The sequence below is a fragment of the Dermacentor albipictus genome, chromosome 9 (assembly GCF_038994185.2).
Source record: "Dermacentor albipictus isolate Rhodes 1998 colony chromosome 9, USDA_Dalb.pri_finalv2, whole genome shotgun sequence".
NCBI lineage: Eukaryota > Metazoa > Arthropoda > Arachnida > Ixodida > Ixodidae > Dermacentor > Dermacentor albipictus.
Window position 1 is genome coordinate 24,125,014 of NC_091829.1, and position 21,395 is coordinate 24,146,408.

The 21,395-nt window shown below is 42.6% G+C and overlaps 1 protein-coding gene across 1 annotated transcript; it reads right to left on the reverse strand.

Annotated features, from left to right (window-relative positions):
* Positions 1 to 293: 293 nt before the first annotated feature.
* Positions 294 to 20,994, reverse strand: LOC135901933 (neprilysin-1-like). The gene is made up of 21 exons (XM_065431774.1): positions 20,896 to 20,994; positions 19,702 to 19,786; positions 19,564 to 19,611; positions 18,558 to 18,719; positions 17,264 to 17,350; positions 15,848 to 16,047; positions 14,815 to 15,003; positions 13,169 to 13,255; positions 12,426 to 12,556; positions 10,164 to 10,386; positions 7,867 to 7,965; positions 6,036 to 6,113; positions 5,500 to 5,612; positions 5,102 to 5,163; positions 4,900 to 4,951; positions 4,049 to 4,116; positions 3,420 to 3,550; positions 3,301 to 3,366; positions 2,481 to 2,576; positions 2,302 to 2,375; positions 294 to 450 (listed from the first exon to the last, which is right to left on the reverse strand). Exons 2-21 carry the CDS (start codon positions 19,778 to 19,780, stop codon positions 345 to 347), a joined length of 2,151 nt encoding a protein of 716 aa, XP_065287846.1. The 5' UTR covers positions 19,781 to 19,786; positions 20,896 to 20,994; the 3' UTR covers positions 294 to 344.
* Positions 20,995 to 21,395: the final 401 nt, after the last annotated feature.

The following is a 21,395-nucleotide window of genomic DNA, read 5'->3' on the forward strand; positions in this document are numbered from 1 at the left end:
TGTAATATTGTGTGGTTGGAGCTGTTTGAACCATTTCAGGAAAAAGTAAACCAGTGCCTGCTTATCTTAAGGACATTCAATTTATCGTATCCATACGTTGGGTCAGTGGCGCTATGTTTCAAGCAAGTGCTACTAAGGCTGCGCTATGCACCTACTAGACATTTAAATGCTGCAGCTGGGTACCACGTGTGCATCAATCATACGCATAATGGCAAATATGTCAATCAGCAGTAATAAGGGAAAGCAATTAAATGTTACATAGGAGGCTGTATAACGAGGCGTACTTCTTTCACTACAGTGCTAGAACATTCATTTGCAACTTGATGGCAGTTGAAGTTGTCGCGCTACCACAAAACACACTTTTCTTGGGGCGGTGAATGCATTGATGTTCCTTGTCCACAGTCAAACGCCGATGAAAATTCCTCAAAGTTCCGCAGCGGAATGTTCACTCTGAAATGAAACGAAAAGCGTAAATGAAAATTTTACCTGCTACGTCGTTTGCATGCTTAGTTACGAGTGAAGATCTCTCAGCACTAGTTTTGAATATATTGCATTGCGGAAGGGGAATGTATACGTAGCAACCGTAATATCAGTTAAGACACTCTTAACCTTGCTAAAAACTTTCATAGCTACTTCAAAAAAAACACTTAAAAAGTTCGACTCAAGATAGGTTCTCACCACTCATTTCTGTGTCGTTAACGGGCATATTGGTTGCACTTCCCTATTACAAAGACGTTTAGTGAACTGGACATGTCTTTTTCTAAACCTCTACTTTTATTGGCCTTGACCACATGGCCTTGACGGTAATCGTTCAACGTCCCGAGAGTACTAGTAGGGTAAACACCAGAAAGTCTCGCACATTTATCTATAAAATGTTTCAGATACTGTCCTTGTAGATTACATTGCATAGTTTGGCTGTTATTTTTCCTGCCCACCTAAATAAACCACATTAAAGGATAATCTGACGGCAGAAACAGCCCTACTGGCACGGAAAAGCGTGCTTCATTTGTATCATCGGGCATCTCATAGTTTATGCCCTTCAGATATCATTTAAAATAACACTGTAAAGATTTTTTTTCTTTTATGCATCAAGACGTTCAACATTTTCGACAGGTACGTGCCCATGGAAAAAATATCTCATCATATTTTTCTAGGTGTTGTACCCACCTGCGAACGTTGTGATTAAAACTATGCCAATCGAACAAATTGATATTTTACAGAAAACGTGAAGCAGTCGTTTCAAACAAAGTATCAAGGTTAGCAAGGGACGGCAAGCATCGTTATTTGAGCAAATGCTACCTCAAAAATGGTGCCGAGGGAACTTTAAGGAAGCAATATGTTGTCAAAACAAATTGTTCACCTCACTGCGCAGATCACTGCTGCTGATAAAAATAAATAGGGGCCATGCTGTATTGCAGGCTCCATAGAATTCGTTAATTCTTTGTACAAGTCTCATATGTAATTTACAATTAACAATGCGCTGACATCGTGCAGCGCTTGGCACAAACGCGAACAAGTTTATTTTAAAAAGGAATTAATAGCACTAATAAACTCCACGGATTCCAAATCTCTCACCTATCCTTTGTTTCAGAGCGCATAACTCGGCTCATGGCATGATTGCGATAACTGCCGTCTTGCGTCATCAAGGTTGCATGGCACTGTTAAATTTTGTAGCCACAACTTTAATAGTTTCTCTTTATTTTCAGCTCAAAGGAAATCTTTCTCTTAATCTATAACTAAACGCTAGTCATCTTTTGTGAAACGGCACGGTGCTTCAGACACTTTCTATGTGCATTTATGACACTTTCACGAAAATACGACATGGTTTTGCATGCTTCTTTCACACTCAAGTAACATATGTTCGCGATGTCAAAAACGCAGGGGCCAAAAGCACGGATGAACAGGAATAGTATTCAGTGCGTTCCTTTAATACCGCGGGCTAATGGATTTCCCTTCTTCATTGTCTTTTATTATAAGGCCGTTCTATGATTTTTATCATACTAGTCCTTATCACCCTTAGATGGGACAGATTTCCATACAGGCGGTGTATCACCTTTACAACCGGTTCAAATAGGTTGCACACCAATGAATTCATTAAGTTGAAAGAAATATTTTTTTAATGTCTCCCGCATATATGGCCTGCACATTGCAACCCATGCAATGTACTCTCTGTTGCAGTTGCCCGACGGCTGCTTATTCTGTCGTGCGCACTAATCCATAAAAGTAGTACGGCTATTACTTTAGCAACGTAAACTTTTCGTGCAGGTTGAGCTGTGTCGCATTTTGACGAATCAAACCTACCTGTAGTTGCTTGGACTGTGAACGTCTCCCATTATTATTGAATTTGCTTCTGTGCGCTCGGATGAACACCACACCTAGTAATTGAGAAGAAAGTTTTGTATACGAGTCCAACAGGAAGTGAGCGAAATAATAACGATTAGGGCGCCTTGAAGTGGGCATTCGTAATGCTGTTCACGCACCAGTGCATAGGATATGAAGAAAATCTGTTCTGGAGAAAAGTTCTCAAGGCCTGGTATAATTTGCTCACCAGTAGACTCCGATATACGCTGGTAAGTCTGATAGAAAAACAAGACAAAAAGAAATGCTTAGAACACAACGGCTGCGAGTTCTCTGGAGCTTCACCTTCGGTGCGCTGTGTTGCCATTTTTCATTCGGCACTGCCTGGTACGACAACTTCACCAGCTTGTTGTACTCTTCAAGGATATTTAGACAAGTTTAGTACCTACTGGTGTGTCAAAAAGTTTGATAAATTGAAGTGGTATGATTTCTTCAGTTAAATTTCGTGTCAACCATGAAAAAATTTCGGCTATCACACACACCAGAAGCTGTTTATATACTCAGTTATATCGCTATCAGCACCTCAAAAAACCTTAGGTACGCCTTTTGTGGACTTGTTCAAGCAATTCTGCTCATTGTTTTAAAAACATGTAATGAGACTTTCGGATCAAACGGCTTCGTTTTTCGGTATTCGGAACGGAACGCCAATCTTTAGCACAACGCTAGATTACCGCAAGTCATAAGTGCAGCGTATGAATTTTCGATGACATGGCAAGAAATGCCGTTTCGCTAAGGAACTACGCACTATGCTCAACAAAATTTAGTTTTTTTATTTTTTTAAAGGAGGAGCTACAGGTAGAGGCATACGTGCTGAGTTCAGATACGCCTACAAATCATTTCTTATTCTATATAATCTGTAATCTGGGGCGCAACTGTACGAAGCCATTTTACTAGATATCCCAAACACATGTGGAAAAGAACATGCCGCAATATTATACCTACCGCAAAGGCGACACGTACTCCTCCATTGTCCGCGATATTTTCCCCCACAGTGTTCTCTCCGTGGACCTGAAAATTGCCACCTTTAGGTAAAAAAAATTACCCATGCGAATAGCGCATACCGTCTCGTTGGTGACCGGATTGACCATGCTTCCGTATTGCTTGATGAAACATTCTTTCTTTTCGTTGAATTTCTGTTCCGTTTTGTTGCTCCACCAGTCGACAAGGCGTCCTTCGCCATCGTACTGAGAACCTTTGATCAAAAATATTGTTTAGAAAAATTCCGCCATCTACATTTCTATTTCACAAAAGTGCCGCGATGGATGGCGCGAATCAGCTAGAACCACAAAAAGAACCTTGCATTGTCTAATGGCCAACCAGAACATCCACATGTCGCAGCGTTCGCTGTCTTACAATGGATCAGTCTCTCTGAACACCACTCCTCGCTGAGTGGGAACACGTTTCTGCAGCAAATTTCTTGAGTTTCGCTAAAATTTATTGATGTACCTATCATGTTCATATTTGTTGAAACCGCTGGCGAGCAATGCTAACCTCGCACTGTGTGCATGTGGCAAGTTTTTGAAAATATGTTGTTGTACCACGTCAGTTTTTGTTAAAACCAGTTAATGCTTAAGAACAGTAATAACTGCACCATTTTACATTACAAAAACGTTACAGCGAGAATGGCTTGTTGTCGAACTGGTCTACTTCTTTTGAAAGAATGCAGCTCTATGGGAAGAGAATTTCTCACCTTGGTCATCATAGCCGTGCGTTATTTCGTGGCCAATGATCGATCCAATTGCCCCAAGGTTCACATATCTGCGTGAGTTAATTAGAACATACAAAAGGTCATTTGACTTTTTAAGAAAGCAGGTGTTTTGCTGCAGGTTCGGGGTACCTGGAAGCATGCTTGAGGCAGTACATTATTTGTGCGAACATTAAAAAGGCATAAGGACATTCCAAGTGAGCTTTTCATTGTAGTAGATTATTTCAAACTAGGTCCTCTATAGGAGCCTTCTATGTAAAACCTAAGCATTTACGTAGCATTTACATCTCCTTATACTCCCGAAAGGCATATTATTTGTTTTGGCCGTGCCGACCATCAATCTTATATAGATAGTATAGGTAATCAAAAACAAATGCACAATAACCTAGCTTTCTCCTAGAGTTATGAAATGCTGCATTTTTCATGGCTAACTGCGCTCATAAGCTGCAAGGTGAGTGGTCATTTTTTACAAAGGAACGCCCAAATTCTTTTTTCTCTCTGAACGAACGTGGTTATCAAAACACAGTCCTGCTTCAGGGTTTTCAGTCTGGTTGAAGAATGGGTAGTTCACTTGGAATCAGTCTTTCAATTCAGTGATGCCTTGCATGGACAGTCTAACCCTCATTATGCAGAATTTTTTATGTGTATGGGGAAATGAAACGAGCATATGTTGTGGTGGAAAAACATATGTGATGCGAAAGAACCTTTCGGCACATGTGAACGTAATAGTGTTTAAACGTAACCATTCAAAAGGTTAACTGCTGCATCTCACTATAAATAAAACGTTCTTTTTTTCAGGAGAGCACCATCTTTATGAATAATCATGAATCACTTACTCTGGAAGGCCTTCTTGGAAGAAAGGTTCACGAAGTATACCTCCAGGTATGACTGTCCATGTATAAGTGCAAATCATTAGTACCAACCCTTTTCCGTACACAACAGACCTTAATCAAACTGCACGCCAAGCATGCTCAGCATTCGCATATCCGCAACGACAAGGCACCATGTTTCAAGAAAGATGGCTGAAATCGAACTTACTTATTTCATTTGTCTCAGGAGAGTAGTACGCATTTGCATCTTCTGCAGCACCAACGCTCCATCTAAAAAACGCCGCAAAAAACATGAGATGACATTAATTTGGTAAATCCTTGTCAGTGCAGTGACCACTAACTCAAGACGCCTTAAACATGCTCATTCACGTGGTGTTCTATAAATATTGCTTACCCTGAAGTTGCGACATCGAGTAATCAAAATGATTACAGAACACACGATTAAGACAGCACATCAAATTAGTTGCAGTTACGGGATACCACTGCCCAATACATCCATTCGTATCCCATGACGCATTATTGTACCAACGCATGGTACAGAACTACTGGTGACATCATATCGCAAGTAGACTGCTACCAATACAAGAACCATCAAATAGAACACACTCATCTCTGTTGGGAACAGGCTGCCGAAGTCGCCGCAGCATTCTTGCATAATTAGCTTGCTGAAATTTATTGGAGATCTCTAGAAAGTCTTCGTCCTTGCTTATTATGCCAACCTGAAAGAGAATGTGTGAGAGAGCTTCTTAAACAAAATTAATTAATTCAGAATGTTGCGTGCTTCTCTATGAAACACACATACAAGGCTAAGAAAATAATCTAATGCAACCATCAGCTCACAAAATGAAAGTTACAAAGCTAGAGCCACTAACAACGTCTATTACATTGTCACTCAAATTAACAGAGGTTACGGAGAATTTAGTTGCAACGTAGCTTTTGTCATCGCTAAGAAAATCTTCGAATGAAACACATTCCTTTTGAAACAGGGGAAAAAACTTTTTTGAACTGATTCTTGAAGAGACCTATTTTTCGCAGCGAAGATTCTACGCGAAACAGATGGTGTAGTTAAGAAACGCTGATTACCGTATCATTGCACTTTTTGTGTGTGTGTAGAGGGCAAGTTTTTTCACGATGGCACTCACCTCGTGGTACTTGCTGTTGATATATTCATCGTTGAGGAAAGTTTCAGGATAAGCAACCCTAGACGTCATTTTCCACAGCTGCGATAGAGCCAACATGAAAAGGAGCAGATAAAGTGTACTCGTTCGGCTAGCTTTTGCGCATTTACAGAGCCACCTTACGAAGGGACAGCCTTCCGGCTGTGAAATATGTGCGTGCAATTGAGTCTTATCACAGTGGCTTTATTCTGGGTCAATCACTTTTGGGAGCATCCCTTACAGTTGTCTTGGGCACAGCGCCATCATTCTAGAGAAGCTCCAAGCTGTGCCTTAGTTCAGTGAAAGCACCACTGAAACTGAACATACAAGTGTCCTTCCAATTACTTCGTTTGCTGCTTGCAAAACTGATCACCCGAAATATGTACATCAAATACTCTTACGAGGATTTTTTATCGTTTCAGTGTTTCGACTGGTTCGATCCGTTGATGGGTTTAGGTGGCCTAGGAAAGCAGAGTACAGAATAAGATGTGTCGCTCGGGCCCTCATGTGACTTTTTTAGCATTTCACTGAATAAATGAGAAAGAACTTTTCTGAGGAACAGCAACACAACCGAAGATGTAATGGGGTAATCTACCAAAGGAGTGCTAAACTTTAACTACTCGCATGACTTTAATTTAAGAGGTGTTTTTACGCGATTGGCGCTATATATAAAATAATGTACGTCTCGAAAGGCGCTCCTTTCAAATAATACATCCAAATGACTGCTAAAGGGGCTCTACGGTGACTTCTCGGCAATGAAGAGTGCCGTTGTAGAGGTTCTCAGAAGAATTTACACGATTAGCAGTTACTTAACGTGATCCTAAATCTCTTCCCACCGGCATGGCATAGTCATCATAATGCATATTTTTATGCGGGTTTGAAAAATGTATGATTTCTTGCACGCAGAGATACCTTAAATTTACTCTTTACATATTTACACCTATAATGGTACTTGTTTGTACCAAAGTTTGTATGCCCTTACCTTTAAGGCCACGAAAAAAGAACCGTTTTTAAGGACAGCAAGCTCAAACTACACCTGCGCTGAATGAAACAGTATACGGAAGCCATCCACTATATATTCTGACCTACTGGTCAGTAATGAAATATTTAGCACGTGAGTTCAATAGCCATCGGTATTAAAGTTTATTTCATGCAATTTGCTTGTCGTCTGTCAGAGCTGTAGTGCTATTTACTTTGTAACACTTTGTAACATTTTTTGTAACGTTTGTTTGGTTACTTCGTTGTCATTTGTACCCATCATCGATTCAAACTTATCCCTCAAGGGAGTCGTTTCAAACGGGACAAATGAAGCACCCTTGCTGCGCCCATATTATTGCTAAACCCTTGGGATGCAGTGTACTTAGCTGTCTTCTTCCTGAAAACATGGTTATGTTGGAGCGCACACAAGCTCGTGTAGCAGGAAGCAAAGCTTGTGTTATACCACAGTGTCAGGAATATTTACGTCCCCAAACAACGCAGCAGCTATTGCACATAGTCCTGTACGGCCACGGTGAAGTGCGCTATGTTACCAACTGCGTCAGATTTTTATTAAGAAACCATGCGTAAGCGATTATTACTCACGTAGACTTTCTTGCATTAAATACGGGAGCATCCAGGTGTCTTCTATGCACGCATCCATCTCTAATATTTTGTTTCGTACCTGTTTGGACTCGCAACCGTTATCCAAGGAAATTGGACCCTTTTGCCGAAAGTATCCAAAGCTTTCGAAGAAGGTGGCGATCTCAGAAGAAATTCTAGACACGAGTACTTCTTAAGTGGATGAAGGGACACAGGAAGCTTTAAAATCGAAAACTACCTTTTCTCTCGCTTTTCGTCGCGTTTGGCTATCCATCCAGTCAATGTGTTGCAGGCGATCATAATAAGATAACCCAATCTCTCGCACCAGCCTCTGCCCCTAAAAAGCAACGAGACAGCAGGTAAATGAAGTAAACATCAAAACCAACTTGGTCCTTTTAAGCGCAGCATGTTCCACAAATAGGAGCGCCAGATATATACATCATTTACGGCTTATCCACTCGCTAGTTCGTGCTAAAACTTCGCAGATTGGCACTTTGCAGCTAGTTTTCTTTTAATACAATCTTTCGAAGCATTACTTTCCATGTTCATCCAGAGTATGTTCGACGTGCGAATCGTCTGCGGCCACGGCTCGACAATTCGTGGTTCCGCTGCCACTCATCAGTAGCGCCTTCTCTTACGGCTACGGCAAACACACGGTATTCATCGTAGCCTTAACCGAGAACGCATTCATTCTACCGCGGCGGAACAAACTCCTGATGAGTGGCGTAGCTGGAGACGTCGAACTTATTCTGGACGAAGCAGCTAAGTAATGCGAGACACAATCTACACTCACTGAAAACTGGTAACATTTTCCTAAACTTCAGCTTGAACGAGCCAGTGTATGGTTTAGCTAGGAGAATATCATTTATGTAACGTCCTGTAACTCACAGCAAATGGAGAATACCAGCACAATGAGTAAACGTATCTGAGAGGACGTTTACGAACACGTGTCCTTCATGTGCCTCACGATTTTAGATTGTGTTTAGTGGTGTTCGTTGGTAAATGGTATCCTTGTGTGCTATATGATGTCTGGTATAGGAGGGTTATATTTCCATACCTTTCCACTATTAAAGTTTCTCATGCCTTGTCTTACATTCTTGACAAAGGTTTCCCTGAGAATTTTGATGACAGCCCACAAACAAATATCATGGAACAAGACACAGGCGTCACGTGCCTTTTATGTTACGTATTCACATACTCAAATATTAAGAGTCCGAAACAATAACAGTAAACTGAAAATTATGTGATTTTTTGGTACTGCTCTGCACAGCCTCCGGGATCGGCCCACGTAAGAGGCCGTGTTTCTACCAGGAAGCTTGCCTTCATGCATAGCGTTCGCCATCAGCGTTTCCCAGTAAACATTATATTTACGTAAGCTCCAGTTCCCGGGAAGTGTGAGAAGAAGTAGTCCCGGATGTTCGAATGCAATCGCGTTCTACTCTTAAAGGCGAAGCTTAATCGTCCTTCAATTTTTTTCTCCTTCTTGAGGCCATATAGGTGCCCGCCTTTTTATCGGTGAACAAATAATTAGCAGGTCCCAGACACTGCCAAAATCTTCGTCATGCGTGGCTCCTGTTGACGGTCCTTAATTAGGACGTCGTGTCTGGAGGCCACCCATTTTAATTTTTATTGCCATACTAACTATATGGACACACCGTCCTCCCCATCGGCGTCCCTGGCTCTTAGAAGTTCTGCGTAAAGTCCAAATGCGATATGACAATTCCTCCCCCTTCGTTTTGCTGAGGGGTCAGTAGAAAGCGTGCGAGCGTAAGCCGAGAAGGATGGTGGTTTTATGCATGTCGTTCTCCCACGTGTGCAGTATTTGAGGTCACGTGATAAAACGCGTGCAAGAGGAAGGGTATGCAAGTGACCACGCACCTCCGTCTCTACCCTGGCCGTGGCTGCGCATAAACATCTGCATGGCTGAACGCATACGCGCCGCCGCATACCGTATCTTGGAGGCGATGTGCGGCAGGTGCAAACGTTGGCCGAGCCTGTAGGGCTGGCCGCCTAATGAGCGCTGCCTTGCCACGCGCCTAATGTAGGAGGTCACCTGATCTGAAGTGTCTGACACGCGTGGAAGTGAGAGCCAGCCCTAGGCGTTCCCTTCCCGAGGCCTGTACTCTTCATCTCGCTAGCGTTGCGACAGTGAATGCTTGCGGTCATCTAAGGAAATATGTCCATGTTTCGCTGTGCCCACTTAACACCATGCTCGTTCATTCATTCGTAAGCGAATGCTTGCAGCAGTTTATACAGCTGATCAAACTACGAAGCTCCGTGTAGTTGTTTAATACTTCGCTGGTTTTGGACACAGCTGCTGCTTTTTGTTGTTGTTGTTGTTGTTGTTGTTGTTGTTGTTGTTGTTGTTGTTGTTGTTGTTGTTGTTGTTGTTGTTCGATCCTGACTCATCACTCTCGGCCCACTTGAGTTCGTCGTTTTTTGAAATTAAGTCTCGTATTATGTGCAAATAATGCGTCTTGTTAGTACCCCTGTAGAACATTAGTTGCCTTGAATAAAGCAAGTAGGCGCAGTTACCTCATTTTTCGCTTCTTTTGTCAATCGGTGCTCCGTGTACAGTCGTCCCACGGTGTCCGTCATAATTCGCTCCACGTGGCGGACGCATTGCTTCCAGCGGGCCGTTTCATGGACACCCATCGCCATCTGGAGCATGCGTGCAACCAGTGCTGCAAAATCTTTGGACGCAAGCTGAAGAAGTTCGGTGACCTTCGTGAAACCGACGTAGTTGTACACCGTGTCACTGATCACGAAGAGAAAACGAGACCAGAAGATTAGCGGTCGCACTTCAATTTCGAGGTACTTGAAATTCACAAGGCGTTATTGCGGTGCATTAGAAAGCCTTAGCAGAGCATTTGACCCTTTTACGAGGACGAGCGCAGTACGGCTACGGTCCTGTTAAGCAGATGTTATCGATGAGGCCATTAATAGAGCGTTCCATGTCGTCAACAAATGACTAAGGCAGCAGGACCAACGCTGAGAGTTGTGGCGACGTCTGGTAGGTTGAAATCAAGAAAGTGGGATCTTGTTTTAGGCCGACCTACCTCACAGCAGACTGCTGATCTCATTGATAACAATTGTTGGCTGTTGGGGTGAAATGAAAGTATCAAGGGCTAATTGACAACCGTGGCTGGCTTTCCTTACCCGCCGCATTGTTAGGCTACTCACGCAAAACCCACAATGCTAAATGTAAATGCATGCCTGTGTACATCTATCAAATGTGACGCTTTTAAATGTGTGTACATGCGCATTTTCTAGCCACTGTTTTATAGCGTGTCCAGCCGTTTTGCGTACTCTATACTGAAACTCTGCATAGCTAGATAAACTGAACAATCGTTCACGATTCGAACAACATGTTCTAGGTGAGTGCTTCTAAAGGAACTCCGTACCGACCACTACACTTGTGCTTTTATTGTTTATGAGGCTTACTGGCCTACATGATAGGCTTTAAGAAGGTCACCTGCTATTACTGCAATGCCTACGCGTTATATATTGCTCGGGCTCGTCTCCTTTCGTTTCACGCTGGCTTACGCCCTCTTTCCCTTTTTATCCATGTGCTACCAATTTTTCGCAGCCACCCAGAACGACCTCTGTCTAGAATTTCTGTATTTCTTTAAATCACTTCTCTCTGTTATTATACTTTCATTCATCGCCGAAAAATAGCCCACCATAGCAGCGCCAAAATATTGGCATTGGTGTGTAGCACTGCCTCTCTTTATAAAACTGACGCTTGATTCGAATTGATGTGCGTAACACGTGGGCACGTAACAAATTCAACTAGATTTATGGCTTCGTGCGTAAATTCAGAAGCAAGACACTTGGCTTTCTTTTTGTTTTTATTTTTATTTCCAGATTGCCCGCTGAATTGAACTGCGGAACGAAAACATTTAAATACCTATTTATCTTCCTTTATAATTGCTGTGCTCCACTTTATTTGAAAAAAAAACAAATAGCAAGAGCTGACACTTCCTGCTCAAGTGATGTTCTTATAAGTAGCAGGGGATCTGGGTTTTCAAAAATGCAGCCTTCTAAACGATCCCGCAACGCCATTGGACAGAATTATTCACGTAAACAAATGCTTTCTGAAGGCGTGATCTTGATGAAAATGTCCCTAAACCATGACTGTTGAGTTCTCAAGGAAGGTATGTTTTAACTGTCTCTACTCAATCTAGCACAGTATATTTTTTTTGCACTCTTCTTCCTTCTTATTTTTGAAATATCTGTCCCATGATTCTGGGTTAAAAGCTGCATTAAAAAGACGTCTTCTTCCTATGAAGTTTCGTGTCCCCTCTCTATGGTTGTTGTTGTTGATCGTGCATTACACTCTGAGAATCGCAATTAAGTAGACATTCAGTCTCCTCATTTGATAACATCCGTGATGGTTCATATAGCGAATGTAACGTGGCATTTTGTTTATATCCCTCAATTCCAGACGTTATCTATATTATGACCATCGTCTTTCCAAAAGATAAACAACTGTTCTCCTTTTAAACGCCATCGACTACATTTCCCAACAGCTTAGAACCCTTACAGTGTCCATTAATTTGCGAGGCATACCTTAAAACTTTTCCTGCAGTAAAATAGGTAAATTTACTAGAGTCGGGACACCCCAACGCAGGTAATGCTATTATGCAAAGACTAGCACTGAATCATAATATGTTCAACTACCTGAGCCCGCATGCAGATTTAAGAGTTATAACACTTGAAAAAGCTCAGGCAACATTTGATTAGCTGCGTTTCTCCGTGCCCGTGTTCTCTACGGATTTGAACGCAAGTACTCACAGGTCTGCTTGGAGGTAAACTTGAACAGTGGCGTTAACGTGTTGAATGGCGTTAACGACAATCTTTTCTTCCTTGGGAATTGTGATATTTACTTTGGCGAATTCATTCCCAATGACTTTGAGCAGATCAAGCTGCAAGAGTGTTGAGATATTGTTCTAAAAGCTGTTCAGGGTGAATCAACAGGAATATTATGTCGCATATTTAGGTAATAAAACAACTTCCCACAATATTTTTATCATGCTTATTTTATTTTATATCAAGGCTTAATGGTTGAACTACTGCATTGTTCTTCAGTATTATCAGCTTTTCTTTCGCTAGTACAAATAACTGTCTGAGTTTACTTTTATTTTTCAGGGGTACTGGGAATACAAAGCAAGTAATCGCGTGTACTTACAATAATTTGACATGGGCATTCCCTTAGCGTGTGCAATATATAATCAATTCGCTAACTGAAATTATTTGAGCCAAATGTGGCACGATTGGCGCTCTCTTCCATTTGCAGTTCTTATATGCATTTCTTCTATTACAAACGGAAGAATCATGCTTTATTTCCTTGTTCCGCCAACCGTTTTCCGGCAGTAATATTATTTCGTTCCTATGCTCAAAAGCATATCGGTGTGCCGCTTTGAAACATAGAAGCTGCATTCTATTTGTTTTTATTTATTTTCTGCTGCATGAGGCATCGTATTCAGTGTACGGCTGAGAGCAAAACTGCAGCTCAACTGAAAGTAAATGGCACTCACACCGAAAATTTCTCTCTGAAATTCTTCTATGGTGGCCTTTCGATAATTGTTCCTTGCTTGGCGCGTCTCTTCGGGCGGCTGTTGCACCTGTAATAAGTGTAAGATTAGTAATCTGTACTTGACTTCAGCTGGCTAAAGTAATACGAGAAACTAAAGAGATCATTTTCGTTCTCTTAAATGGAAACACAAGCGCATCACATTATCATATAGTCGTTACAATTTCTGTGAAATTTAGGCGAAATATATTAATTATGGTTCTTTTCTCTATATCTCGTCCCATCCTCGCTCGTGCCATAATAGGCCAGATAGCCAGTCTTTCTAAATAAAACTCCTCCTTGTTTACGATGTTCCAAAGTACCTGAGGCCACAGTACGAAACTCTATACAGTTTCAGACGGCCTGGTCCTGCACGTTTTTATGTGCTGCATCCCAAGTGGTCACCATAATTGTTCATACATTCGTAGGAAATGTGTGCTTCAGTCATTCGAGCTGTCAGGACCCTTGATCGGTGGTAACGTTCAATTTCATCGTGCGATTCTTGCAATTGTCTGTTGTCTGCTCACGGCTATAGCTTACCACCTGCACGTCTCCCACCTTTGGTTGACAGTGTGGTCATAATAACTTGTTCGATTTGTGCAAGCTTAACGTTTCATTGGCAATGTTACTCGAATGTTACCATTACCTAAATAATCGTTCAAGACATCAGCGCTCATGCGAGTAGTGAGCATACGGATGCCATATCATGTTAAGATTGTAAAAATTTTTTGGATACTTCAAATAGACGTTTATTTGAATATTTCTATCCCGCTTACGATGTGTACCATTCTAGCATTTACCAACTGAAAACATCTGATTAGAGCTGCCGTCACAAGATTTTTAACGGGGGAGTCGCTTGATAAAACCGCATGTGACGTTCTGTGTGTAACGAAAGCTACTACCCTGTGTGCTACCCCCTCTGTGTGCTACCGATGCTACTCTGCGTAAGAAAGCTACTCTGTGTGCTACAAATGCGCCTTGCTTGGGTATGGTTGTGTTGAGGAAAGAAGCCATTGCTCTATGAGGTCTGTGTCGCGAACACAAATGGCACCGTTATCGAAACTAAATTTACCCTCTCGCTGAGCGTTCAGAGAGGCAATTCTCGGCCGTAGGTTTATCATTCCGAGCGGGAGTAGTCAAGTGGTCGAGAGAACTCTGCTATGGTTGGTACAATACGTCAAAAAACCTGTGCTTGTCAAAGTTACATGGCTTACAAGGTGTGCAATTTGAAAAACATTTTGACAATTGCTCGGCTATGGATACCCCACATTCGTCGCGTCGGGCTGAGAAGAAATAGGAATGCCAAACCACCCCAACACCTTTGATTATGGCCGGCCTACTAAGAATAGCTATGGAGTATGATCGCTAGATTAGACTTTAGGACCCCTATCAGTTGTATAACACTTCAGGCATATCTGCCTTGTCAAGCGTGAATAAATGTCTCTTCTGTATTTCTTAAGGTCATTTTTACGCCAAAGTTTCCATACGCACTATGCAGCGCGCACAAGACGTTTCATGTACCTACACCACTGCGGCTTCGTCGCCAATATAGCTTACTCAATTTCTTTTTTGATAAAGTGTGCGAAAAAAAAACTGTTCAATATTTCGTACCGCGCGCAGTTCCGCCATGAATGACAGTGTCTTGTTGGCGTACGTGTCCAGCTGCTCATCGGTGGCATTTGGTCTCAGCAGTCTCGCCGCAGTTTTCGTCACGCCGAGGAACGCATCGGCCAAGGTACTCGCTAGGTTCATTGAACCGCGGGTGAGGGACTCGAGGCTATTGTCTCGTTTTTGGCCCAGCTGTGGCAAGAAAAGTAAAGTCACCGAATTGACATGCGAGTCCATCAACTGTTGGTTTCATCGGTCGATTGATAAAAGCTTGAAAGCGGCAGCTTCACGGATTTTGCGGTCTTCCTGAGCACATGCTTAAATGTTGAGGGATTCAATACGCTCTCTTTAATGGCGGGAAAAGGCGACGATATACAGAGAACACGACTCGCGCAAGCACCTATGATGAGAGGTAGGACCTGGCGGAATCAGGCCAAATAGCTTTATAAAAAGCAGTCTTGGTATCATCAAAGAGGATGTTTCTTTTTGATGACATCGCAACCCAGATAATCGTCGTTCGAGAAACATTACATCGTTTTTCTTCTTGTCTGCAAGTATTACTGATGGTTTTGTCTACTAATTCTTCTACTAAAATATCTTAACGATTAGGTTTATTGCCTGCATTGTTTCTCTTTCGCATATTGCTTGGCATTGTGTGTGGCAATTTGCTACGTAATATATTCTGTGTGAGATCTCAGTATTTATAAACAAATAATAAAATAAAGTAAATCATGCACCTACCTGAAAGAAACGTATAGCGACTAAGGAAACAAGTATGAAATCTTTTGAAAGCAAGCTTCCGAGTTTATGGAACATCCGCCGTAGTGTGCTGTAGTAACCTGCATAACACCTAACTTTCTAAAGCCTCTCTATATGAATAGAGATAACTCGATGGCTTACTCGTTGGAGAGTAAGGGCGAATTAAGCGACAACTTCAAAAAATAATATACTAATGATGCCAATATCGGCAGAAATTCCCAAGGTGCAAGAGCAGTAATGAAAAACAGGAATATTCATGAAAAGTAGGAGCGTGCACCTGAAGGATGTGGCGTGTCAGGTCGTCCATGTCCTTGGCGACATCAACTGCAAATAAAGATGGCAGCCCAGTCGTCTTTATCACGTCTTCAAGCTTTCCAAGATCGTCGATGTCTTCGCCGTCCAGAATTGGCCATTGTCCAAGTCCATTCGACTCCAGCAGTCGCCGAACGGCACTAAGGCTTTCTATTTCGTCGTTTCCTACGAACATACAAGAAGGAGCATTTCGCGAATAACGAACTGAATACATGAGGCGATAGAATCAAAGAAACGAGTCTAAACAGCTCGTGAGCTCATAGCCTTCACACAACAGGAAAAGTCTGAAATCATGATTTAAGTAAGACTGCGCAAAACGAAGTAAGTGGGCAGTAGATGTCAGGGGTACACTTGCAAGCATATTGTATGTCAACACTTTGCAATTTGTGTTGTTAATGGTGAATGATCATGAATTGTCATTTTACTAAATGCGCATGGGTGGCTGCTGTTTTTATGCAATCGCCGTACTCTTCATTAAACATTGTACTTTGCTGCTTTCCGCGCAGTCATATAATTTTTCGGCGAGTTTTGTTGCATCGGCAAAATCGGCGTTCGTGCTGATATCTTTGTGCTATCGTCAACATTTAACAATAGCCATTCTTTTGCCATCATGCCGTCGTCGCCATTCCAGTGACGTCATGCCTCCTCCGTCGCTCCATCGTCGTCACACAGTTGTCTTCATGCAGTCATGGTCATGGTCGTGGTCGACCTTGGAGAACGACAGTCATAGAAATGTAGGCCGATCCCGGAGGCACCGTATGCCACATATAGCTGAAACAGAGATAATCTCAGGATGACCCCAACAGTGGTCTCAATAAGGTACCTTTGATGAACAGTTTGTCGCTGCATCATTTGAATGCTGATCGCATTGACGCCTACAGTCATCGTGAGATGTGCCCTGCCGTTTTTTTTTACCTTTTGCACGACGAGGCATGAGGACATCACAGAAAGAAAATCTGCAGACAGAACGCACATCTTGAAATTTATGTGATGCGAACGTTTCGTGAAGTGCCTAGTCAAATGCTGTAAATTCACCCATTTCATTTCTGCATCTCTGACGTAAAGGAAACCGACACTCATGCATATGCTCTCGTGCAGCCATACTACTCAATGGGACACATGAAGAAACCATCCCAAAGAACTAGGTGGCATCGGCACAACAGAAGTGTACGTCCGATTGTGGCCTAATGGTTAGAGCATCGGGATGCTTTGCTGAAGTACCAAGGTTAGGTTCCACCATCGGGCACGTATTTCGAACATTTTAAGAGATAGCTATTGAGCAAGACAGCGCAGCACCCAGCATTCATGGTCAGGATGGTTCGGGTGGGTGTGCAGATAAAGCTTCGATTTAAAAATTGGTTTTAGCATACCATTCACTTACCGCTTCTTATGCATGCTTGATATGCAACCGCTGCTTTTTCCCTGGCGGTCTTGGCTTCAGGCACAACAGGGAGGTTTTCCAAAATTTCTGTCCACGGGTTGAAAACGGAGACAAGGCACAATGGAGATTGCTAATGGCTTGACGCCTAAGCGACAGTTTTTACCTGGCAGTCAACCTGCAGTTATGATACTCAGAACGCGTGCTATTAGCTAGGGATTAACTACACTCATTTATAGCTCTCAGCATCGGCCTTACCGAATGTCTCCTAAAACATTCTGCAACACAACATTGGTGACACTTCACTCTCTGTTCTGACAATTAGTGATCTTTAAGACGACGCCCTTCATGGTCCAATCAACACAGGTCAATTTCTGGAAAGCCATGGTTGTTAAAACCTCCTAGGAGCTGTCGAAAGCAACAAATAATGTTCTCGCTTCGAAGAATAGGAGCCTATGAATAGGATTCTCGTTTTGCTGTGATCCTGCTATTGTATTATGCGTACGTTCAGCTCACCACGGTACCAAGCCTACTTTTGTCCATTTCAGGGAAGCTTCTCCGGTGGTCTCGGGCTATTTATGTCCTTCAAACACCCACTCCATTCTATACCTGCACAATTAATAATATCACCCGAAACACGGGAAAGTAGACACAAGATAAGCGCTCAATTGTCTTGTGTGTACGAAAGTTTGGTCTATATAATGTGTGCACCTATTTCACCTTCGAGATGTGTTTTAGGATTTAAAAAAATTAAGTTATGGTGTTTTACGTGCCAAAACCACTTTTTGATTATGAGGCACGCCGTAGTGGAGGACTCCGGAAATTTTGACCACCTGGGGTTGTTTAACGTGCACCTAATATTTAGGTACACGGGTGTTTTCGCATTTCGCCCCCATCGAAATGCGGCCGCCATGGCCGGGCTTCGATCCCGCGACCTCGTGCTCAGCAGCCGAACACCATAGCCACTGAGCAACCGCGGCGGGTGTTTTAGGATTACTAGAAGTAAACATTTGGTGCTATGAATCCCGAGCACTAATGAGGAAAATATCCTCCCATTCGTTCCCATTTAGTCGATTACGTTGCCGAATTGGAGGCTGTATGATGTCGAATAACAGGAGAAATTGGAGATCTTGATGGCAAGTGCTAATAGTGCAGTGGACCTAACTGGAGTGGTGGTAGTGACGATGACGAACGCTACTGAAATTTTTAGCGGAAGTCCTTGGCACCTCAGCCTCAATTGAAGCAAACAATTGAACCACACAGAAGGTATACATATATACATATACGTAGTGCCTACCTCTTAGGTCCTGCTTCACATTCAACGTTATCTCCACGAAAGAATTTGCGAATGGTGAGTCCTCAGGAATGGGGTGTGCATCTTTCCAGCCATTGCAAACGTAGGCGTAAAAATCATCGCAAGGGTCAGTGCTACTGTTTATAGATGCCAAAATCAGTTCAGCTGCAAGAGACAAAAATGTTTTTGTGGAATTATTTCTGGCCCCTTTATCACAGCAGACACCCGCAGTACTAGGAATGGCACCGGCGAGCAGTACTGCCGCTCACCCGTGGAACTCCTTCAACGAAAAATAAAGTGCTCAAATCTCAAGGGTGCTTCTGAAACAACGAAGACGCCGAGACATTCGGCGTAATAGCAACGAAACTAAAGCGAATGATAACGAGCCCATTTGCGTATTTTTTTTTGCTGAAACAAGGGTCAATGTGTTAAATTAAGATCACGGTGTACGTTGGAATCAAGGTATTGGTCCCAAAGTGTAATATTGGTCCCGACGTGTAAGTTGAGACAAACATATTGACCAATGGATATTGTACGCGATGTTTTCAAATGTGAAGTCCTCCTAAACAATATATAATAAACTTTAGTGGCCCAACGCCATTGTCGCTTCCGGATGATTGATTTTTAACCAGAAACTTGAATAGTAACAAGACAACCGGTATCAGTGTGAGAAGCTAACGCATTATCACATCTTGCAAACTATCACTGCCTATATTCTGCACTAAGAAAAAAATTGCGTTTGCGCGTGTTCTGATTTGCCCTGGAGTATAGCATGGAAATTAATAAGCGAGTGCGTAGTAGTGCTGTAACAGGATCTTAGCACCTGAACATAGTTTTATTAGGCAATCTACGAATAAGATCATTATAGATATCCTTTCTATTCGTATATCTGCCATATCATCAGTAGTTCTTGGGATGTTAAGCAAGACTTAACATGTGGCAGCACTTGCACGGCTTCCGCAGTGATAACGTGCTACGACACAGGGTGGCAAATCATAGACGTACGCACCTCTGGCTTTGCACACGGGGCTGTCACATACGGACGCTGACGTCATACCTGAAACAATTTTTTCAACATAAACGCAAACGGCTTATCACTCAAAGATTGGCGCTCAATGAATGCATAAAAGTGAAAATCGATGCTCACGACTCCTCGGGAACAAATTGTTGTCAATTGCATTCGTGGCGCATACCACAAATAGTAGAATGAGTCGCTGGTTCCCCATCGTAATCTGTAAGTAAGGGGTGTATACAGTTCTCTTTTAAGCTTTTCTCAAGGCACAAGCAACAAAGCGGTACATGTCTGCTTCGAATTATACCACCAGAAAAGCATCACGTTGATTATCTAATGAGGGAGAAAATAAAGCTAACAAACCGCTGTCATCTTGTTCTTATTGAGGTCGGATCACGAAGAAATCTATCATGTAGCCCCCACGGTTCGTAAGCGACTGTGGTCTTCTACTGTAAGCATGAGGTTGCGAGTACGATTCCCGTTCAGCGTGGTCCGGAATGTGAAAACACAATTCAAAAATACCCGTTTAACACCCTCTGTTTGCGCATTAAGGAAGCCTAGATGTTTGAAATTAATGCAGAGCTCTCAACCACACACTGTCCACTGTATCGCTGGGGGATGCTGAACTCTATAAACCAAGCAATAAAGCTTTTGTATTTTATCCTTCTCATGGAATTTATAATGTTCATCATTCGAGCATATTAAGAAATGCCCCTAATGGCAGTCACGCCAATTTGATCTCACCCCGTTGAAAGAGCGAAGGTACAAAATGCCTTGTACAAGCGTCCTAATTTGAGCTTGTTAGTTGAGCGAAATTCACAGAATTGCAGTGCAGTAACAATACCAATGAAATAGACACATCACCCGTGTTCTTTTATTCTCAGCGGCTATGGTGTTGGGCTGTTGAGTAGGAGGTCACCGGATCGAATCCCGGCCACGGCGACCGCATTTTGATTGGGGCGAAATGCAAGAACACCCGTGTACTTAGATTTAGGTGCACGTTAAAGAACCCTAGGTGGTTGAAATTTCCGGAGTCCTCCACTACGGCGTGCCCTATAATCAGAAAGTGGTTTTGGCTCGTAAAACTTCATAATTAAATTGTTAGAGTTCTCTTGTGTGCCATTGATCCTGTTCATGCGCAAATTTTTCTAATGATGAAAAATTACCCTCCTGCCTTCCTTTCTAGTGTTCATCGATTGATCGGTGCATATAACAACAAAAAAATGACATCTAACGCACACTTCGTTAAGCCGAAGCTAGTGATTACTCGAAAGAACAAGTTTAAATACAATCAAAACGTGCATGCGTAGTAAAAATGTGCAGAAATACCTGCTCTAGGGACTTGTCAGGCCAGCCTGTCAGTTACCTCCTAACAACGCCCAATGACGACGGCGTGCTCATGCGCCGTGCTGCGTGTTTTTCTTTAGTCGTCACCTTTCTTTTTTTTCTGGCGTTGAAACTTGAGAAGCGTGTCTATATGTACCAGAAACGTGCCTCTCAAGAAGTATTTTCGCTTCCACGGCGCGAAACGCGATAACATGATGTAGAAGCTAGCACTACTGTTAAGTCAGGTGCGAACGTTATCGGACACTGCACCACGCGAGGAGTTCTTGCTCCACACAGTCGGACAAACAACAACAAACAAGCTTTGCCTTCTAACGCTTTAGGGGCATCATAGCTAGGTACGTCTTTCTGGAGGAGCAAACCATGGCGAGCGTTTCTCATAGTACATGTGCAAAAACTGAAACGGCCCTAAAGAAGGAACATCTTTAACTACATATACAAACAATCGGATTCCCGGGTCACAGTGCCCGTCACACAATTGTATG